Genomic DNA, 15629 nt, shown 5'->3' on the forward strand with positions numbered 1-15629 from the left:
AATATTTGGCATTAAGTTATCCATGCCTTCACTTAGCATCTACATGTGTGACACTATACGAGGAGTCACAAAGTAAAGGGAAGTCATGACGCTGGTCCTGCCTTCAAGGATCTTATATGGCTACCTGTTGGGGCACTCAAGGTAGAACAGAAGAGTAGCTAGAGTGAAAGTTAAAGTATAATAATTAGTAAGATTTTCTGAAATCACCTTAAATGATACTATCATTTGGTTGTTATATGACATGAGTGAATGCATTTTTCTAGAATATGATCCAGAAGATTCAATAGATTAGTAAAAAAAAAAAAAAAAGTGAATACATTTGTCACTGTATTTCAACTAGGATCGTTACTACTTACTAGAGGCATTTCTGCTTGCTGGCTTAACGTCGTTTTCTCCCTGTTTGGCACTTTTACCATCCTCTTCCATAATTACACTTTTGTGAGACCTTGTGAGAACTGCATTTTGTGTAGTAAGTTCATTTAAAAACTCTATTTCAGCTGTAAGTGGGTACACAAAAAACAGAAACAAATCAGAATAAAAATATCACAAAACCAAAGCATTATGAATAAAAACATACAAGAACAAATAAAAACATATAATACACATATCACATGGAACTCTTTTGCATCTTAGATTAAAGAATCAATTTTGATAGCCTCTCATTAGCAAACCCTCTGGTATAGACTGAACTGAGTGCCTCAAAATTCATATGTCAAAGCCCTAACTCTACACGGCTGTATTTAGAGACAGGAGGAGGGAAGTAATTAGGTTACAGGAGGTTAGAAGAATGAGGCTCTGGTCCAATAGGTTTGTTGGCCTATGAAGAGGAAAAGACTCCAGGAGAGCACACAGAGAGAGGGAGGGCCCAGTGAGGAGGTAGCTTTCTGTTGGCCAGTAAGAAAGTCTCAACCCAAACCAGCCAAGCCAGCAACTTCATCTGAACTTCCTGTCTCCAGAACGATGAGAAACAAAGTTTTGCTGTTGAGATTTTTTTTTTAATTTCTATTTTTTATTATTAGTTGTTCAAAACATTACAAAGCTCTTGACATATCATATTTCATACATTTGATTCAAGTGGGTTATGAACTCCAATTTTAACCCCGTATACATATTGCAGATTCACATCGGTTCCACTTCCACTTTTTTACATATTGCCATACTAGTGTCTGTTGTATTCTGCTGCCCTTCCTATTCTCTACTATCCCCCCTCCCCTTCCCTCCCCTCTCCTCCCATCTTCTCTCTCTACCCCATCTACTGTAATTCATTTCTCTCTCTTGTTTTTTCCCCCTTTCCCCTCACTTCCTCTTATACGTAATTTTGTATAACAATGAGGGTCTCCTCCCTTTACCATGAAATTACCCTTCTCTCTCCCTTTCCCTCCCACCTCTCGTCCCTGTTTAATGTTAATCTTCTTCTCATGCTCTTCCTCCCTATTCTGTTCTTAGTTGCTCTCCTTATATCAAAGATGACATTTGGCATTTTTTTTAGGGATTGGCTAGCTTCACTTAGCATAATCTGCTCTAATGCCATCCATTTCCCTGCAAATTCCATGATTTTGTCATTTTTTAGAGCAGAGTAATACTCCATTGTGTATAAATGCCACATTTTTTTATCCATTCATCTATTTAAGGGCATCTAGGTTGGTTCCACAGTCTAGCTATTGTGAATTGTGCTGCTATGTAGCAGTATCCCTATAGTATGCTCTTTTAAGGTCTTCGGGGAATAGTCCGAGAAGGGCAATAGCTGGTCAAATGGTGGTTCCATTCCCAGCTTTCCAAGAAATCTCCATGCTGCTTTCCAAATTGGCCACACCAATTTGCAGTCCCACCAGCAATGTACAAGTGTACCCTTTCCCCACATCCTCGCCAGCACTTGTTGTTGTTTGACTTCATAATGGCTGCCAATCTTACTGGAGTGAGATGGTATCTTAGGGTGGTTTTGATTTGCATTTCTCTGACTGCTAGAGATGGTGAGCATTTTATGTCCTCCTCTGAGAAGTGTCTGCTCAGGTCCTTGGCCCATTTGTTGATTGGGTTATTTGTTATCTTATTGTTTAATTTTTTGAGTTCTTTGTATACTCTGGATATTAGGGCTCTATCTGAAGTGTGAGGAGTAAAAATTTGTTCCCATGATGTAGGCTCCCTATTTACCTCTCTTATTGTTTCTCTTGCTGAGAAAAAAACTTTTTAGTTTAAGTAAGCCCCATTTGTTGATTTTTGTTATTAACTCTTGTGTCCTATTAAGGAATTTGGAGCCCGACCCCACAATATGTAGATTGGAGCCAACTTTTTCTTCTATCTGAGAAGAAGAAAGGATATCAAATCTCTGATTTGATATCAAGCTCCTTGATCCATTTTGAGTTAACTTTTGTGCATGGTGAGAGAAGGGGATTCAGTTTCATTTTGTTGCATATGGATTTCCAGTTTTCCCAGCACCATTTGTTGAAGATGCTATCCTTCCTCCATTGCATGCTCTTAGCCCCTTTATCAAATATAAGATAGTTGTAACTTTGTGGATTAGTCTCTGTGTCCTCTATTCTGTACCTTTGGTCCACCCTCCTGTTTTGGTACCAGTACCATGCTGTTTTTGTTACTATTGCTCTGTAGTATAGTTTGAAATCTGGTATCGCTATACCGCCTGATTCACACTTCCTGCTTAGAGTTGCTTTTGCTATTCTGGGTCTTTTATTTTTCCACATGAATTTCATAATTGCTTTATCTATTTCTATAAGAAATGCCATTGGGATTTTGATTGGCATTGCATTAAACCTATAGAGAACTTTTGGTAATATCGCCATTTTGATGAGATTTACTACTCAGTCTGTAGGATTCTGTTACGGTAGCCTGATCTGAGTAAGAAAGCTTTCTTCAGTAGTCCCAACACACCAAATCCATCTGGTCCACCTAGGTTCTTTCATAGGACTGTCCTTTGTGCTATTGATTCTTGTGTATGTCTTTCTCCTACTGGTTAGCAATAACCTCAAGAATACAAATTCTGCTCTACTTACTTTTTGGGGGGTGGGGGTGGGGAGGTACCAGGGATTGAACTCAGGGGCACTTGGCCACTGAGCCACACCCCCATCCCTATATCGTATTTTATTTAGACACAAGGTCTCACTGAATTGCTTAGTGCCTCATCTTTGCTGAGGCTGGCTTTGAACTTTCAATCCTCCTGCTTCAGCCTCCTGAGCCACTGGGATTACAGGCATGCACCACCACACCAGTTTCTGCTCATTTTTATATTCCTCAAATTCTGGTGCCTGCCATAACTAAGTAATCACCAACAACCAATTCTTCTGCAGCAATAAGCATCTTTGTGAAATACACAAATATCTCTGACAAAGTTAAGAAAGCTCTGAGTCACTCATGTGTAATGGGATTTTGTTTAATTGTCACCTTGATATAAGTTTTACTGAGGGAACAATCCTCTCTGTTTGGAAAGGAGGGATGTTAGTCAGAGAGCAGAAAGTGTTAATATTAGGAACTGGATACTGAAGGAGGAATGCGAGCAGTTGAAGTAGTGGGGAATCCTCTTACCCTCTGCCCTGCGTTCCTCAGAGCTGTCATCTCCAGTGCTAGACACATTCAACCCAATTTGAAGGTTAAGGTGATGTTATGTCATTAATATCTATTTTTCATCAGAGTAGATCTCATTCAATTACACCAAATAGGTAATTCATTGATTTTGTTTTCTATAACTTATTTTTCTCTTACTTTTAATCTTTTAAAATATTGATGTCCACCTTTTTTTGGTCCTCTTTCCTCCATATTCTCCCTGGGTAATGTCATCCCATAGCCCATGACCATAATAACTGTATATTTAACTTAGTCCTCTCTCCTGAGCTTCATATGGGTATTCTATTGTCCTTTAGTCTCTTAGTAACTAAACTGAATTCACTATAATTCTTCTCCAAAACCACTACTTCTTCCTGTATATTTAATCAGATCAACCTGCCATAACAAAATACCATAGACTGGGTGACCTAAACAACAGAAATTCAGTTCCTTACTGTTTTGGAGGCTGGAAGGCTCTGGATAAAAGTGCTGGCCTGTTCTGTGTATGTGAGGACCCTCTCCATGTATTGGAGATAGATATGCTCTCGATATATCCTTACATGGCAGAGAAAGTTATCTGGTGAGCTGGGCATGGTGGTACAATGCAATAAGGCCAGCTATCTGGGAGGCTGAGACAGGAGGATTGCTAAGTGTGAGAGGGCAGCTTGATCAAATGGGGAGCCCTGCCTCAAAATAAAAAAAAAATATAAAGAGTTGGAGATGAAGCTCAGAGACAGAAAGATCCCTGGTCCAATCGCCAGTTCAATCAAAAAAAAAAGGAGAGAGAGAGAAAAAGAATTCTCTGGTGTTTCTCCTTGTAAGACATTAATCCTATTGGATTAGGACTCTACTCTTATCACCTCCTGTAACCTTATGAACTTCAATGTTGGAATTTTAGTGGAATGTAGTTCAGTCCACAGCAATGTGAGTGCCAATTCCCATACCATTCTGCTAAATCAAATACCTACGAATAAATGACTCTTTCCTACGCTAATCCAGTCACTGACCAAGCTAAGTACTATCAGCTTGCTTCTTTAGCATCTCTTTCATTTCTCATTATCTTACCTTAAGAGAGAATATCTTCATCTCTCCCCTACATATTTGAAATACTATCTTGGCTTTGCTTTTCTTCCCACCTTCAGGCTTTCACATTTCTTTACCCACAGATGGTCTATTGTCTATATTACTTGAGTAAATTCTCTCAAAAATAAGTCTTAACATTTTTCTCTCTTATTTCAAAATTTAAGGGACTGCTGCTGGTCTACATGCTAGTCCCTCTTCTAGCACAAGACACAGAATATTATATTGTACCAAAGGATTGGTGCTATTGCACCCTAACCCCTTAAGTCTGATATATCTCTGCATCCCATGCATCTAATATATTGCACAACACTTAATGCATATATACCAGATGAGTGTGTAAGAAAGAGAATGGAATTGAGTGATTTGAGCTAATTAAATGCAGCAGAAAACATATCACAGCAGAAAATAAACTTTTACCATGACAGGTTTTCCCATCACCATAAAATCCTTTTGGACATGAACCACAATGATAGGAGCCAAAGGTATTGAAGCACTCTACTCCTGGAAAGCAAGGCCCAGATGCACACTCATCAGCATCTTCCTGGCAGTTTTTGCCTAAACAGAATATAGATTAAAGATTTCAAGTGATTTGTTTTGAAATATGTCTACCAGGCTCATTTTTTTGGTTTCTTCTACTATTTATTTAAGACCTCCCAGTCCCCACAGAGAAGTCATGCATTGTGAGGACAAAATTGTGCTGTTTTTGAAATTTACTGTATAATCACATGTAAGGTCATTGCTTAGATTTCATTTATGATTCAACTTGACCCTTCAAGTACATAAAAAAATTGCCTATAAATAAGATGACTTAAAAGTCCATTAACATTTAAAGTAAAAGGTTATCATGTTAGAGAATTCATTTGTAGTTCATTTAAAAACTCAGTGACTTTTTTCTTAAACAATGAAAATGGCTGTTTAGAATGGTTTTCGCCTTCGCTTAATGACAACTTCTTTTATCCACTTCTTGCATTGTCTGTGAAAACTTGTGAAAAGTTTCCCATGTGTTAGAAAAGTCAGTCTTTCCTCAGTAAAACAATTGGAGATGAAGTTGTGCTCTTTCAATGCTTACCAATTTATTTGAATGAATAAATTCCTATGATTAAGAATATTAACCCTGATTGTGCAAAAATCCCTGGTGCAATCAATACTTGCATTGTTTCAACAACTCAGTAAAAAAGAAATTTATATTCATAATTCAAAATGATAAAATATTCATTTAAAAGAATGAAGAAAATTAAAAGACACCTAAATATTATAGGCAATTAAACATTCTGAATAATCAATTCTATGCTAAGAAAATATAAAATTAACTGACCTCAAGTTTGCTATTAGAGTATAAAAACACTTTGGATACAGCATAAAAGACACAAGCAAATTTGCACTGCCCAGTCAGCTGCACCTCCTCTTCCGTCTTAAATTACTTCTGTGTTGATCATGTCACTGCTTGCATGTGCTTGTAAGCTCTCCAGCTCCCTCACTCTCTCCTCCTGCCTCTGAACTCTTGTCTCTTTCAGCCTCACTTTCTACCCCTGCACCTCCCTTTCTCTTATTTTTCCTTTAAGATCCCAGTTACATTCCTCATTTGATTCCCCAGAATTTGATTCAGCCATCAATCATACCAATTTCCTATTCCTCTGAGGTCTTTCCAGTGGCTGAGTTCACAAGTTAGTAAAGTGGCTGTTTTAGGAGATAGGGAGAGTTCCCTGTAAGCTCATGAAACAATTTAAACTATAAATTATATCTTCTTATGTTTAAAAACTATCTGTCTATCTTGCCCACTGGCTTAATAAATGAATAAAAAGCCACACTTCATCATATTGGTCACAAATACTCTGTTTGTGTCCTTGGTGCACTGATGCCAAGAGACTGTATTTCTGGCTCCTGTTCTGCCCCTGTATATCCTTCTACAGACAGTTAAATTTATCTGTTTTAATTTCCACAACCTCAATAAGATGAGGTTAGAAACAAGATATGTTATGACCCCTTATATCTTTGAACACTAAGGCTTCCTACTGAATCTATTATATCAGTTACTAAAACAGACACAAATTCAGAAGTTATATTGCATTTCCTTGTCTCTTGCACTGATTTCTTCCTTAAATTTCCATTGTCTTCCAAAAATATTTCATGAGTCTTGCACCTAAGCAGTAAATCATCCGGCAAATGATCTAATATAGTAATGAAATTTACAAATGTAATGACAGTTTAATGGTATCATAAAGTGCTGTATAGGTTTTATTATTCAGATAAAATTATATTGCATCAGGGAATAATCATGTCCCATTGTACTAATAATGTCTGATCATCCTATGAGGAAAGAGAACTTGGGCACCCATGTAGAATCATATCTAGTTGTGTTTAGGAAAGTGAAAAGGTTTCCCGGTATACGGTACGCAATTTGGAAAGCTGTTTGGATGAAATAAAAAAAAAAATTCAATATTATTTGTATACAATATTATACTCATGACATCACAGAATAGTAGTGTTGGAAGGCACTTTATAGATAATTAAGTCAAGATATCTTATTTAATAAGTGACAAGTGCATATCCTCTAGAACTTCAATAGTTAAATGATTTATCAGAAAACTGAACAGAATTAAGGCTAGGAATAAGAAATGGTGTGTAATTGAACTAACAAATTCCATTTCTTCAATTAATAATTCACATTGCTGGGGCTGGGGCTGTGACTCAGTGGTAGAGCGCCTTGCCTCGCATGTGTGAGGCCCAGGCTTGGATCCTTAGCACCACATTCAAAAAATAAATCAATAAACAAAATAAAGGTATTGTTTTCATCTACAGTTTAAAATATATATTAAAAATAATTCACATTGCTTTCCCTATCAAATATTAAATTAAGTATCTCATATTCTATTGTATTATTGTTATAAAAATTATGTATAGTCACGTGCCACTTAATGACAGGCATAAGTTCTGAGAAATGCACTGTCAGGCAATTTTGACATTGGGTTATCACAGAGAATGCTTACCAAAAAGAAAAAAAGAAAAGCAAAACCTAAGACAGCTATGACTCACTAGATGACACATCTTCTGGGTCTACTATTGTACTTGCACACTGTGTAGAACAAAATGACATTATCTGGTGCAGGACTGTATATAAAAATATCCTCTCAATTTATAGGTTCTTGTAAGCATTAAGAAAGATGCTAAATGAAATACAGTGCTTTTTAACCTTAAATACATTTATGTAACTTTTAGTTTAAAACAATCTTGTTTAGGGATGTTTGGATAAACAAGAATAACTTACTTTCTAAAAATGACCAGGTAAATTTTGAGATTTGGGATTTACAGATCAAACAAGGACTGGTAGGATTTCTATCCCCTTCAGTGTAGCAGAGTCCACTGATAATGCAAATATTCTCCTAGTAAAAATTTTTTAAAAAGGAAAACGTTAACAAACAAACTTATAGTTAGTGTATAAAAAAACCTGTATATAAACTGATAGCAGTATATATATTTATGATTCCAGTAAAAGCATATAACAACAACTCCATTTTGATCAGATAACATTTTTTCACACTTCATGATCACAAAGCCAGGTCATAAAACAAATTATTTCCTGTCTGCTTTACCGCCTAAGAAACTGATCAACTTGGAGGAATAATAAAATGCATTTAAGTTGTATCTTTGTGCAAAATTATGCCTTATAAATAACATGGGGAAAACCTCTCTTTTCTTTTTGTCATTTTTACTGCTAAAATTCATGCTGGGAGTGCTTTATTAATGAAGAAATCAGAAGTGGGTGTAGTGGTGCACACCTGTTATTTTAGTTAGTTGGGACGTGAGGCAGGGGGATCAAGATCAAGGTCTATGTAACAATAAGACTCTAGAAAAAGAAAGAAAAGAAATTTATTTATTTGACTACTTTTCATTTTTGCACATCTTTAAAATGATATTAATTTATAGTTATCTTCCTCTTCCCTCACAGCCCATTATACTAGACCATACATCCAAAGCATCATTATTCACACTTCATAATGGGTATCATTAAAATATAGTTGAAAAATGCTGTAATACAGAGAAAGGACAATAAATATAGCAATAATTTTTTAACTTGGGAAATAGACAAATTTTTTTCAGGAGATATAAACTTTATTCATTTAAAAAATTTCCTTTAATATAATTTTGAAAATTAGAATAGTTCTAAGAGGATAAGACAACTTTGAATAACAATGTTTTTTAAAGTACTAAGAACATGTGGAAATGAAATATTTGATGAAAAATAAAAATCCAATAATTTCTCAACAACAATAAAAACTTGTTATGGAAATAATGTGATCAATCTCAAGGAAAAGGAATTTAAATTTAGAAAAATATACTTTTTGAATATTTATTTTCTGTAATACCATGGATTGAACCCCAGGGTTCTCTACCACTGAACTAGATGTTTTATTTTTTAATTTTGAGACAGGTCTTTCTAAGTTGCTCCAGCTGACCTCCAACTTGTGATTCTCCTGCCTTTACTCTTGAATAGCTGGGTTCACAGGTGTGCACCACATACTTGATGTGTTCCTTGGTTTTGAAAAGTCAATTGATATTAGTTAAAGGTTTCAGGAATGCACATGGGAGAAAGCCCTGTGGATAAACTCAGAAATCTGGATATAGATAGGTTCAGAGAGTGAGGCTATAACAACTAGGTTTAGGTTGTGCTATTATTCTATAATTCATCAAGTGGTAGGCTTTTGCATAGTCCAAAGAATTTAGTTGCCAGAAAACTCTATAAAAAGTGCTAACTTCATACACTTTGCAAACTCTACTCAAATGTATACCATTTGCCACAAAGAGGATTAGGTAATCAAAAACCACAAAGAAATATCTTTTTTTTTTTTTTTAATACTGAGGATTGAACCCAGGGGCACTCTGCCACTGAGCTACATTCCCACTACTTTTTATATTTTATTTTCAGACAGAGTGTAAGTCTGGAATTTACAATCCTCCTGCCTCAGCCTCCTGAGTTTCTAGAATTAGAGGCATATGCCCCTGTACTGGACCAGAAAGAGATATTTTATTGGAAACTCATTAATACTGAGAAAACAGTGAATGCAGAAAGGAGGAAATAATTCAATGCAAACCTCCTCTGATTATCTATTATGTGCTGAGGATATTCTGATGAAGAGATCAAATAAGTGCAGAATAAGCAATCTGCACTCCAAAATGTTAACGAAGAAACATCTTTATCACCATTTCAACAAGAGTTATAGGAAGAGTAAACATTTCAATAAACCTTAGGTGGCTTTGAGGAAGGTTTTCTCTATTAGTCTTTCTGTTACGAAGGTGAAAAAAACACACAAAGTTGATATGCCAATTGCATGGGAAATTAAAATAAATATGATGTAAATGTGAAAAGATACATACCTTTATAGTACATGAGTCATTTTTGTAGAGACCACAAACTTGACAAGCACCATCATATATGATCATTGTTTTTGGATTACTGAATTTATAACCATCATTAGATACCTGTAAGATATAGTTCTACAATAAGATAATTCATTCTAAATGCAGTCTCATAAATTCATTATGAAATTTTGTGTATAAGAATTCGCTTGACTTATAAACATGAGGTTTAATTTATAGTTATCTTTTACCTTTAATTTTTTTTTTTTTTTACCTTTAATTGCCACTTCATAATTGGTTTCTGATCCATCACATCCATGGTATCAGATTGCTGGACATCACTGGGCAGCTGACAATCAACAGTTCTGCTGTTTTGAAAAACTGCCCGTGTATAGACAGGTTCTCCAAGTGCCAATTTACTGGTATTATACTGAAGGCAAAATGGGAAAGCAGTTAACTTCTGTGACAATTATGAAAATATTTCAGTACTGAATTTCATACGACCGAAATACAAATTTTAAAAATATAATCCTAGTATAATGGAATGTATAGTAAGGAAAAAAAGTCACATTGGGAGTGAGTTTTATTCAGAATGATAAGAAAGCATGCATCTTATTTTGATGTAAAGTGTTCCTAGGAAATCATGAGTTTTCTGGTAGTTCAAATCAAAGGATTTACCAACATTGACCACATGTTATGGGTCACTCTGCAATAACTTTTGCAGCAAGAAAAATTATCATTTGACATTGTACTTGAGGTAACAGATGGTTTTCCTTTCCAGAAACACCCTCATTTCCTCTGCAAAAGTACCCACCTTCTCCATCTATTTGAAACTGCCCTTTCTGCCCCCGTCTCTGATGACTTGAGATTCAAGTTTTTCTGTATGTGGAGAAATCCAGTATATAATAAAATGGGGTGGAGAGGGAATCAAAGAATAGGAGAACTGAGACAAATAGGTACACACATATACAAATGTGCACATGCTAAGTCTTCATGTTGTCTAAGTCCCAACTTCAAGTTTTTTTCTTGATAATTCAGCTACATCCTTTTCCTTAATTCTGTAAAAAATGTACCATCTTCATAATAAGTATTATTTTGCTAAAGCTTGTTGATGTAATTTGAAAGTAAAATTTTAGCCAGTTCATCCCATTTAATAGCTTATCTCATGCTTAAAATACACTTTAAGTATTCATTTTCATCATTGAAAATGCATTGCTGTCTAGGGAGGAAAAGCAAGAATAATTTTCTGAGTACTGCTAACTACACAGAAAACTAGAATGATATATTTTGTTGCCAAGATTTGTATTTTCGTAAAAGAATTCTTATTGTAGAATGCTTCCAACCATTCTGAATCAGCCATGCAATATGCAGCTGCTTCATTATTGTGGGTTTGCAGGAAAAGAAAAGGAAGACAAGAACACTCTTGTCTATGGCTCCCAGAAACTATTTTGAAGACGTATGGCTGACAGAGTGACCCATAGTACAAAACTGCATATTTATGGATGTGTATAGCATTTCTGCCAGTAATTTTCCTCTAGCAGAAGGATAATAAGAATGTCTAAGTTGTCATGATACCTACTCTTAGAAGATATAGGATCCCTTGGTTTCTTGTGTGGAAATAGATTCCAGCCAATGACTGGGGATTTAGGGATAATTTCCATTCCTCTGAGGAAAGGTCTACACCAACTAAGGAATAAACAGGGTTCTACTTCTTTTCTACTCGTCAATAGTTTCTGATTATCTATTATGTGCTGAGGATATTCTGATGAAGAGATCAAAGGAAAATACATATATAATTTTATTATCACTATAACTGAGATTCAAATAAGGTATAAGAAATAAGCCAATAAATCTAAATATGTCAAGCAAGTTTTAAACAAAGTGTGGGGCATTAAACTTATCTTCCTGAAGTAAAAAGGAGACTGACATGTGGATGCTGGAAGCAGAAATAGAGTATGATTTAAGATAGCTGAAGAAAACATTGTGTGAAAATTCATGGATGCATGGAACTGGAATAGAGCATGAGGAGGAGGGTCAAGCCTGCTAAAATGGGCAAGAACTGCCTCCTAAAGGCCCACTTGTTTATAGGATAACAACTTGGATTTAATCCTACAAGTCAGCAATTTAAAAACTGGATTCTGCTTTTAGGCGAAAGAGTGAAGGATCTGATTGGGTAACTGGATTTCTAGCTAAGCATTTGTTAAAAATTACTACTGGGTATATATACACTTTGGAATATTTATCAGCATTAAAAGAGAATAAAATCATGGCATATGCAGGTAAATGAATGGAGTTGGAGAACATCATGTTAAATGAAGTAAGCCAATCCCCCCCAAACCAGAGACCAAATGTTTTATCTGATATGTGGATGCTGATCTATAATGTGGGAAGGGAACATGGGAGGAATGGAGGAACTTTGAATAGGGCAAAGGGGAGGGAGGGGAAGAGAAGGGGTAAGGGATAAGAATGTTGGTGGAATGAGATGGACATCATTAATCTAAGTACATGTATGAAGACATGAATGGTGTGATTCTATTTTGTGTACAACCAGAGAAATAAAAAGTTGTGCTCTATATGTGTACTATGAACTGAAATGCATTCTGCTGTCAAATATAGCAAATTAGAATAAATAAAGAAATTTTTAAAAAATTACCACTAAAAATTTAAAAATGGCATTTATAATATACTACCCTTTGTGTATAAAAAAAAAAATGGAGGTTGCTGTCTGTTCCTTTATGTCAAAAAAAAAAAAAAACACATTAAGGGTAAACCAGGAAATAATGGCTGTGGATGTAAATATTTCAGGCCATGCCAGAAAACAGGAAGGAAATAAAGGGTAATAGCAAGCTGGTACTAGGGATGAGAAGAAAGTGACAGTTCTCTGTGTGTATCTTTTGTATAGAGCCAGTTCTCAGAACCACATTTCACACACCCCTAAATAATTTATAAAAATGGAGGTATGCTGTCTGTTCCTTTATGTCAAAAAAAAAAAAACACATTAAGGGTAAACTAGGAAATAATGGCTGTGGATGTAAATATTTCAGGCCATGCAAGAAAACAGGAAGGAAATAAAGGGTAATAGCAAGCTGGTACTAGGGATGAGAAGAAAGTGACAGTTCTCTGTGTGTATCTTTTGTATAGAGCCAGTTCTCAGAACCACATTTCACACACCCCTAAATAATTTATACCTAAAATGAACCACAGTTTTGTTGCTAAAGAAACACATAACCACTCTGAAAAGAAAGGGAAAGAAAACAGCCAACACAAGTCACTAGGTAAATAATATTTGCGTGTAAATTGTGATCTCATTTTGCAAATTTCTTTTTCACAGAGGCATGGTTTATAATTTCTAAAATTGATTTGCATATATTAAAATTGATAAAATATGCTATACAAATAACAAGAACTAGGTTTTACTTGTGAAGAAGGAGTAAAAGGACAAGAGAAGGCTGAAATGAACCTTATGCATTGCAATCAGAGGTATCAGTATCAGCTCATGAAGATGATAGATAGATAGATAGATAGGGATAGGGATAGGGATAGGGATAGGGATAGGGATAGGGATAGGGATAGGGATGTATGTGTGAGAAGATATACATGTATTTCCTAGCTTTATCCATTGAGAGGGACAGGAATCAATAACTAGTCTGCGATGATGAGCACACTTTGCACCCAAATCATCAAATCATGGTTTTTAAGTAACATTATTTAATAGATAGAACAGAGTTCTTTTGAGAAATGGTTGATTCTATGGTTGGAGTAGAGAAAATGCAAGATGAGTCTGCAGTATTGTGTGATGAGAATGTGAGAAATTATACAATAAATTATGAGTGCATAGTAAAGGGACATGAGAGTCTACTTGAAAGAGCTCCCAATGTTTAAATCTGGGATAATTTAAGCAGTAAGCAAAATAAATAATAATAGCATCAAATAAGATAAAATAAGTATTCTTCATAAAATAAGAATCTTAGTCCATCTGATATGAGTAAATGAATGAACAAATATGAAACAAGGAACAGCTTTCCCTTTCAGTACAATTTCAGATAATAAATATATGTAGAAGAAATGATGTAAATAGAAATTGCCATTGGTAAATACCACAGTAATGACTGTTGCAAGCAAAAATTATAGTTGAATGCTAAAATCAGGGAGACCAAATATAAGAAGAAATCATATTAGCATTGTCTATAAGTGTCTTCTTATAGCATATTAATTACAAAAGGAAATACAGGAAATCTACAGTGGAGATTAATGGAAATACCACCTTAAATATGTAATTACAATTTATATCACCAGTAATTACAAACACTGATCATGAAAAGATGAAGGAAGAATGGTGTAACCTCTATCTATCTTAAGAAAGAAACATTTTACAAAATAACTGGCAAGCACTCTTCAAAAGTGCCATATTCATGAAAGACAAACTATATACTGTCACAATTTGAAGAAGATTGAAGAGATATGACAACAAAATGCAATATGAAATCTTGGATTGGTTGCAGAATCAGATTGGATGCCTGGCAAAATCTGAATAAGGCCTGTAAATTATTTAATTTTATTGTACCAAGTTGAATTTTTTGGTTTCCATAACAGTTTTATGGATGTGTAAGATAAAGATACAGGAAGAAGCAGGGTGAAAAAATTATTGGGAACCCCTCTGTATTATTTTTACAGCTTCTCTTCAAGGTTCAAATTATTCAAAAATACATGTTTTAAAACAGTACTTGATAAAATGGAAAGAAATGAAGGGTTTCTTGTAATTTTAGTTTCAGCAAGCTAGATTTTTAAGAGAAACCCATCTTCAAAGGGAACTGAAATTCCGACTAAAAAAGTGAGCAGAAATCCATTCATGTTCACTGACCAGGTACAAGAAAGGTAGCGGAAAAACAAATGCATTCCAAACAAACCAAGCACAAGGCCTGCTGCAGGTCCCAATCGGTGGGGTGGGGAGTCTTAAAATAGTGCCAATTAGACTTGACTCAAGGACTGAAACAAATGGTGCAAAAGCCAGAACCCAGCACTGGGCAAGACCAGGGCCAGGGAAGACGACTGTAATAATACACTGTAATAATACATATAAATACTTGATGCACATTCTCATCTTGGTTTTAGTAATTAAGTACATTGATTTATTTCTATGGTTCTGCAAAGTATGTTAAAAATTCCACGATTTTGGAAGAGGGAAGCAGTCTGAGAGTAAATCACAACCAGTAAGTGGCTGAAAATAAATACGAAATTTACCTTCCAAGAGAATAGAAATCTATAAAATTCTCTTCTGGTAAATCATTTAATGGTAGCGTGATGTCATATAATTTACTCTGTCAAGATCAAAATCATGTGGACTCTCTTGGGTGATGTTGAAATTACATATATATCCGTCTATTGTGTGTTTTGCTATTTCATTGGAATTAGAATAATTTGCAACTAATTTAGAAAGACTCCTTAAAATCATGAAAGAAGCATATTTGTTATGCAGAACCCTATGACAAAAAAAAAAAAACATGCAAAGATTATTTCCTCTTGTAAAGTCTCAATCTCAGAACCACATCTGTATTTATCAATTTAGAGAAAAAGAAAGAACAATGTTAAAGTAGTATTTACTATTTTACTACTTTAACTTTAAGCTTATCCACATA

General features: G+C 35.0%; 1 protein-coding gene across 1 annotated transcript in view; it reads right to left on the bottom strand.

Annotated features, from left to right (window-relative positions):
• The window catches only part of Vwde (von Willebrand factor D and EGF domains), a 92327-nt gene that overhangs the window by 37143 nt on the left and 39555 nt on the right, over positions 1 to 15629 (bottom strand). The window contains exons 14-17 of the mRNA XM_076853432.2: positions 10268 to 10423; positions 10012 to 10116; positions 7904 to 8018; positions 5056 to 5193 (exon numbers count right to left, since the gene is read on the bottom strand). Coding sequence (XP_076709547.2) covers positions 5056 to 5193; positions 7904 to 8018; positions 10012 to 10116; positions 10268 to 10423 — 514 coding nt within the window. The remainder of the gene's footprint in view (positions 1 to 5055; positions 5194 to 7903; positions 8019 to 10011; positions 10117 to 10267; positions 10424 to 15629) is intronic.

This window comes from Callospermophilus lateralis, chromosome 1 (genome assembly GCF_048772815.1).
Source record: "Callospermophilus lateralis isolate mCalLat2 chromosome 1, mCalLat2.hap1, whole genome shotgun sequence".
NCBI classification, from domain to species: Eukaryota; Metazoa; Chordata; class Mammalia; order Rodentia; family Sciuridae; genus Callospermophilus; species Callospermophilus lateralis.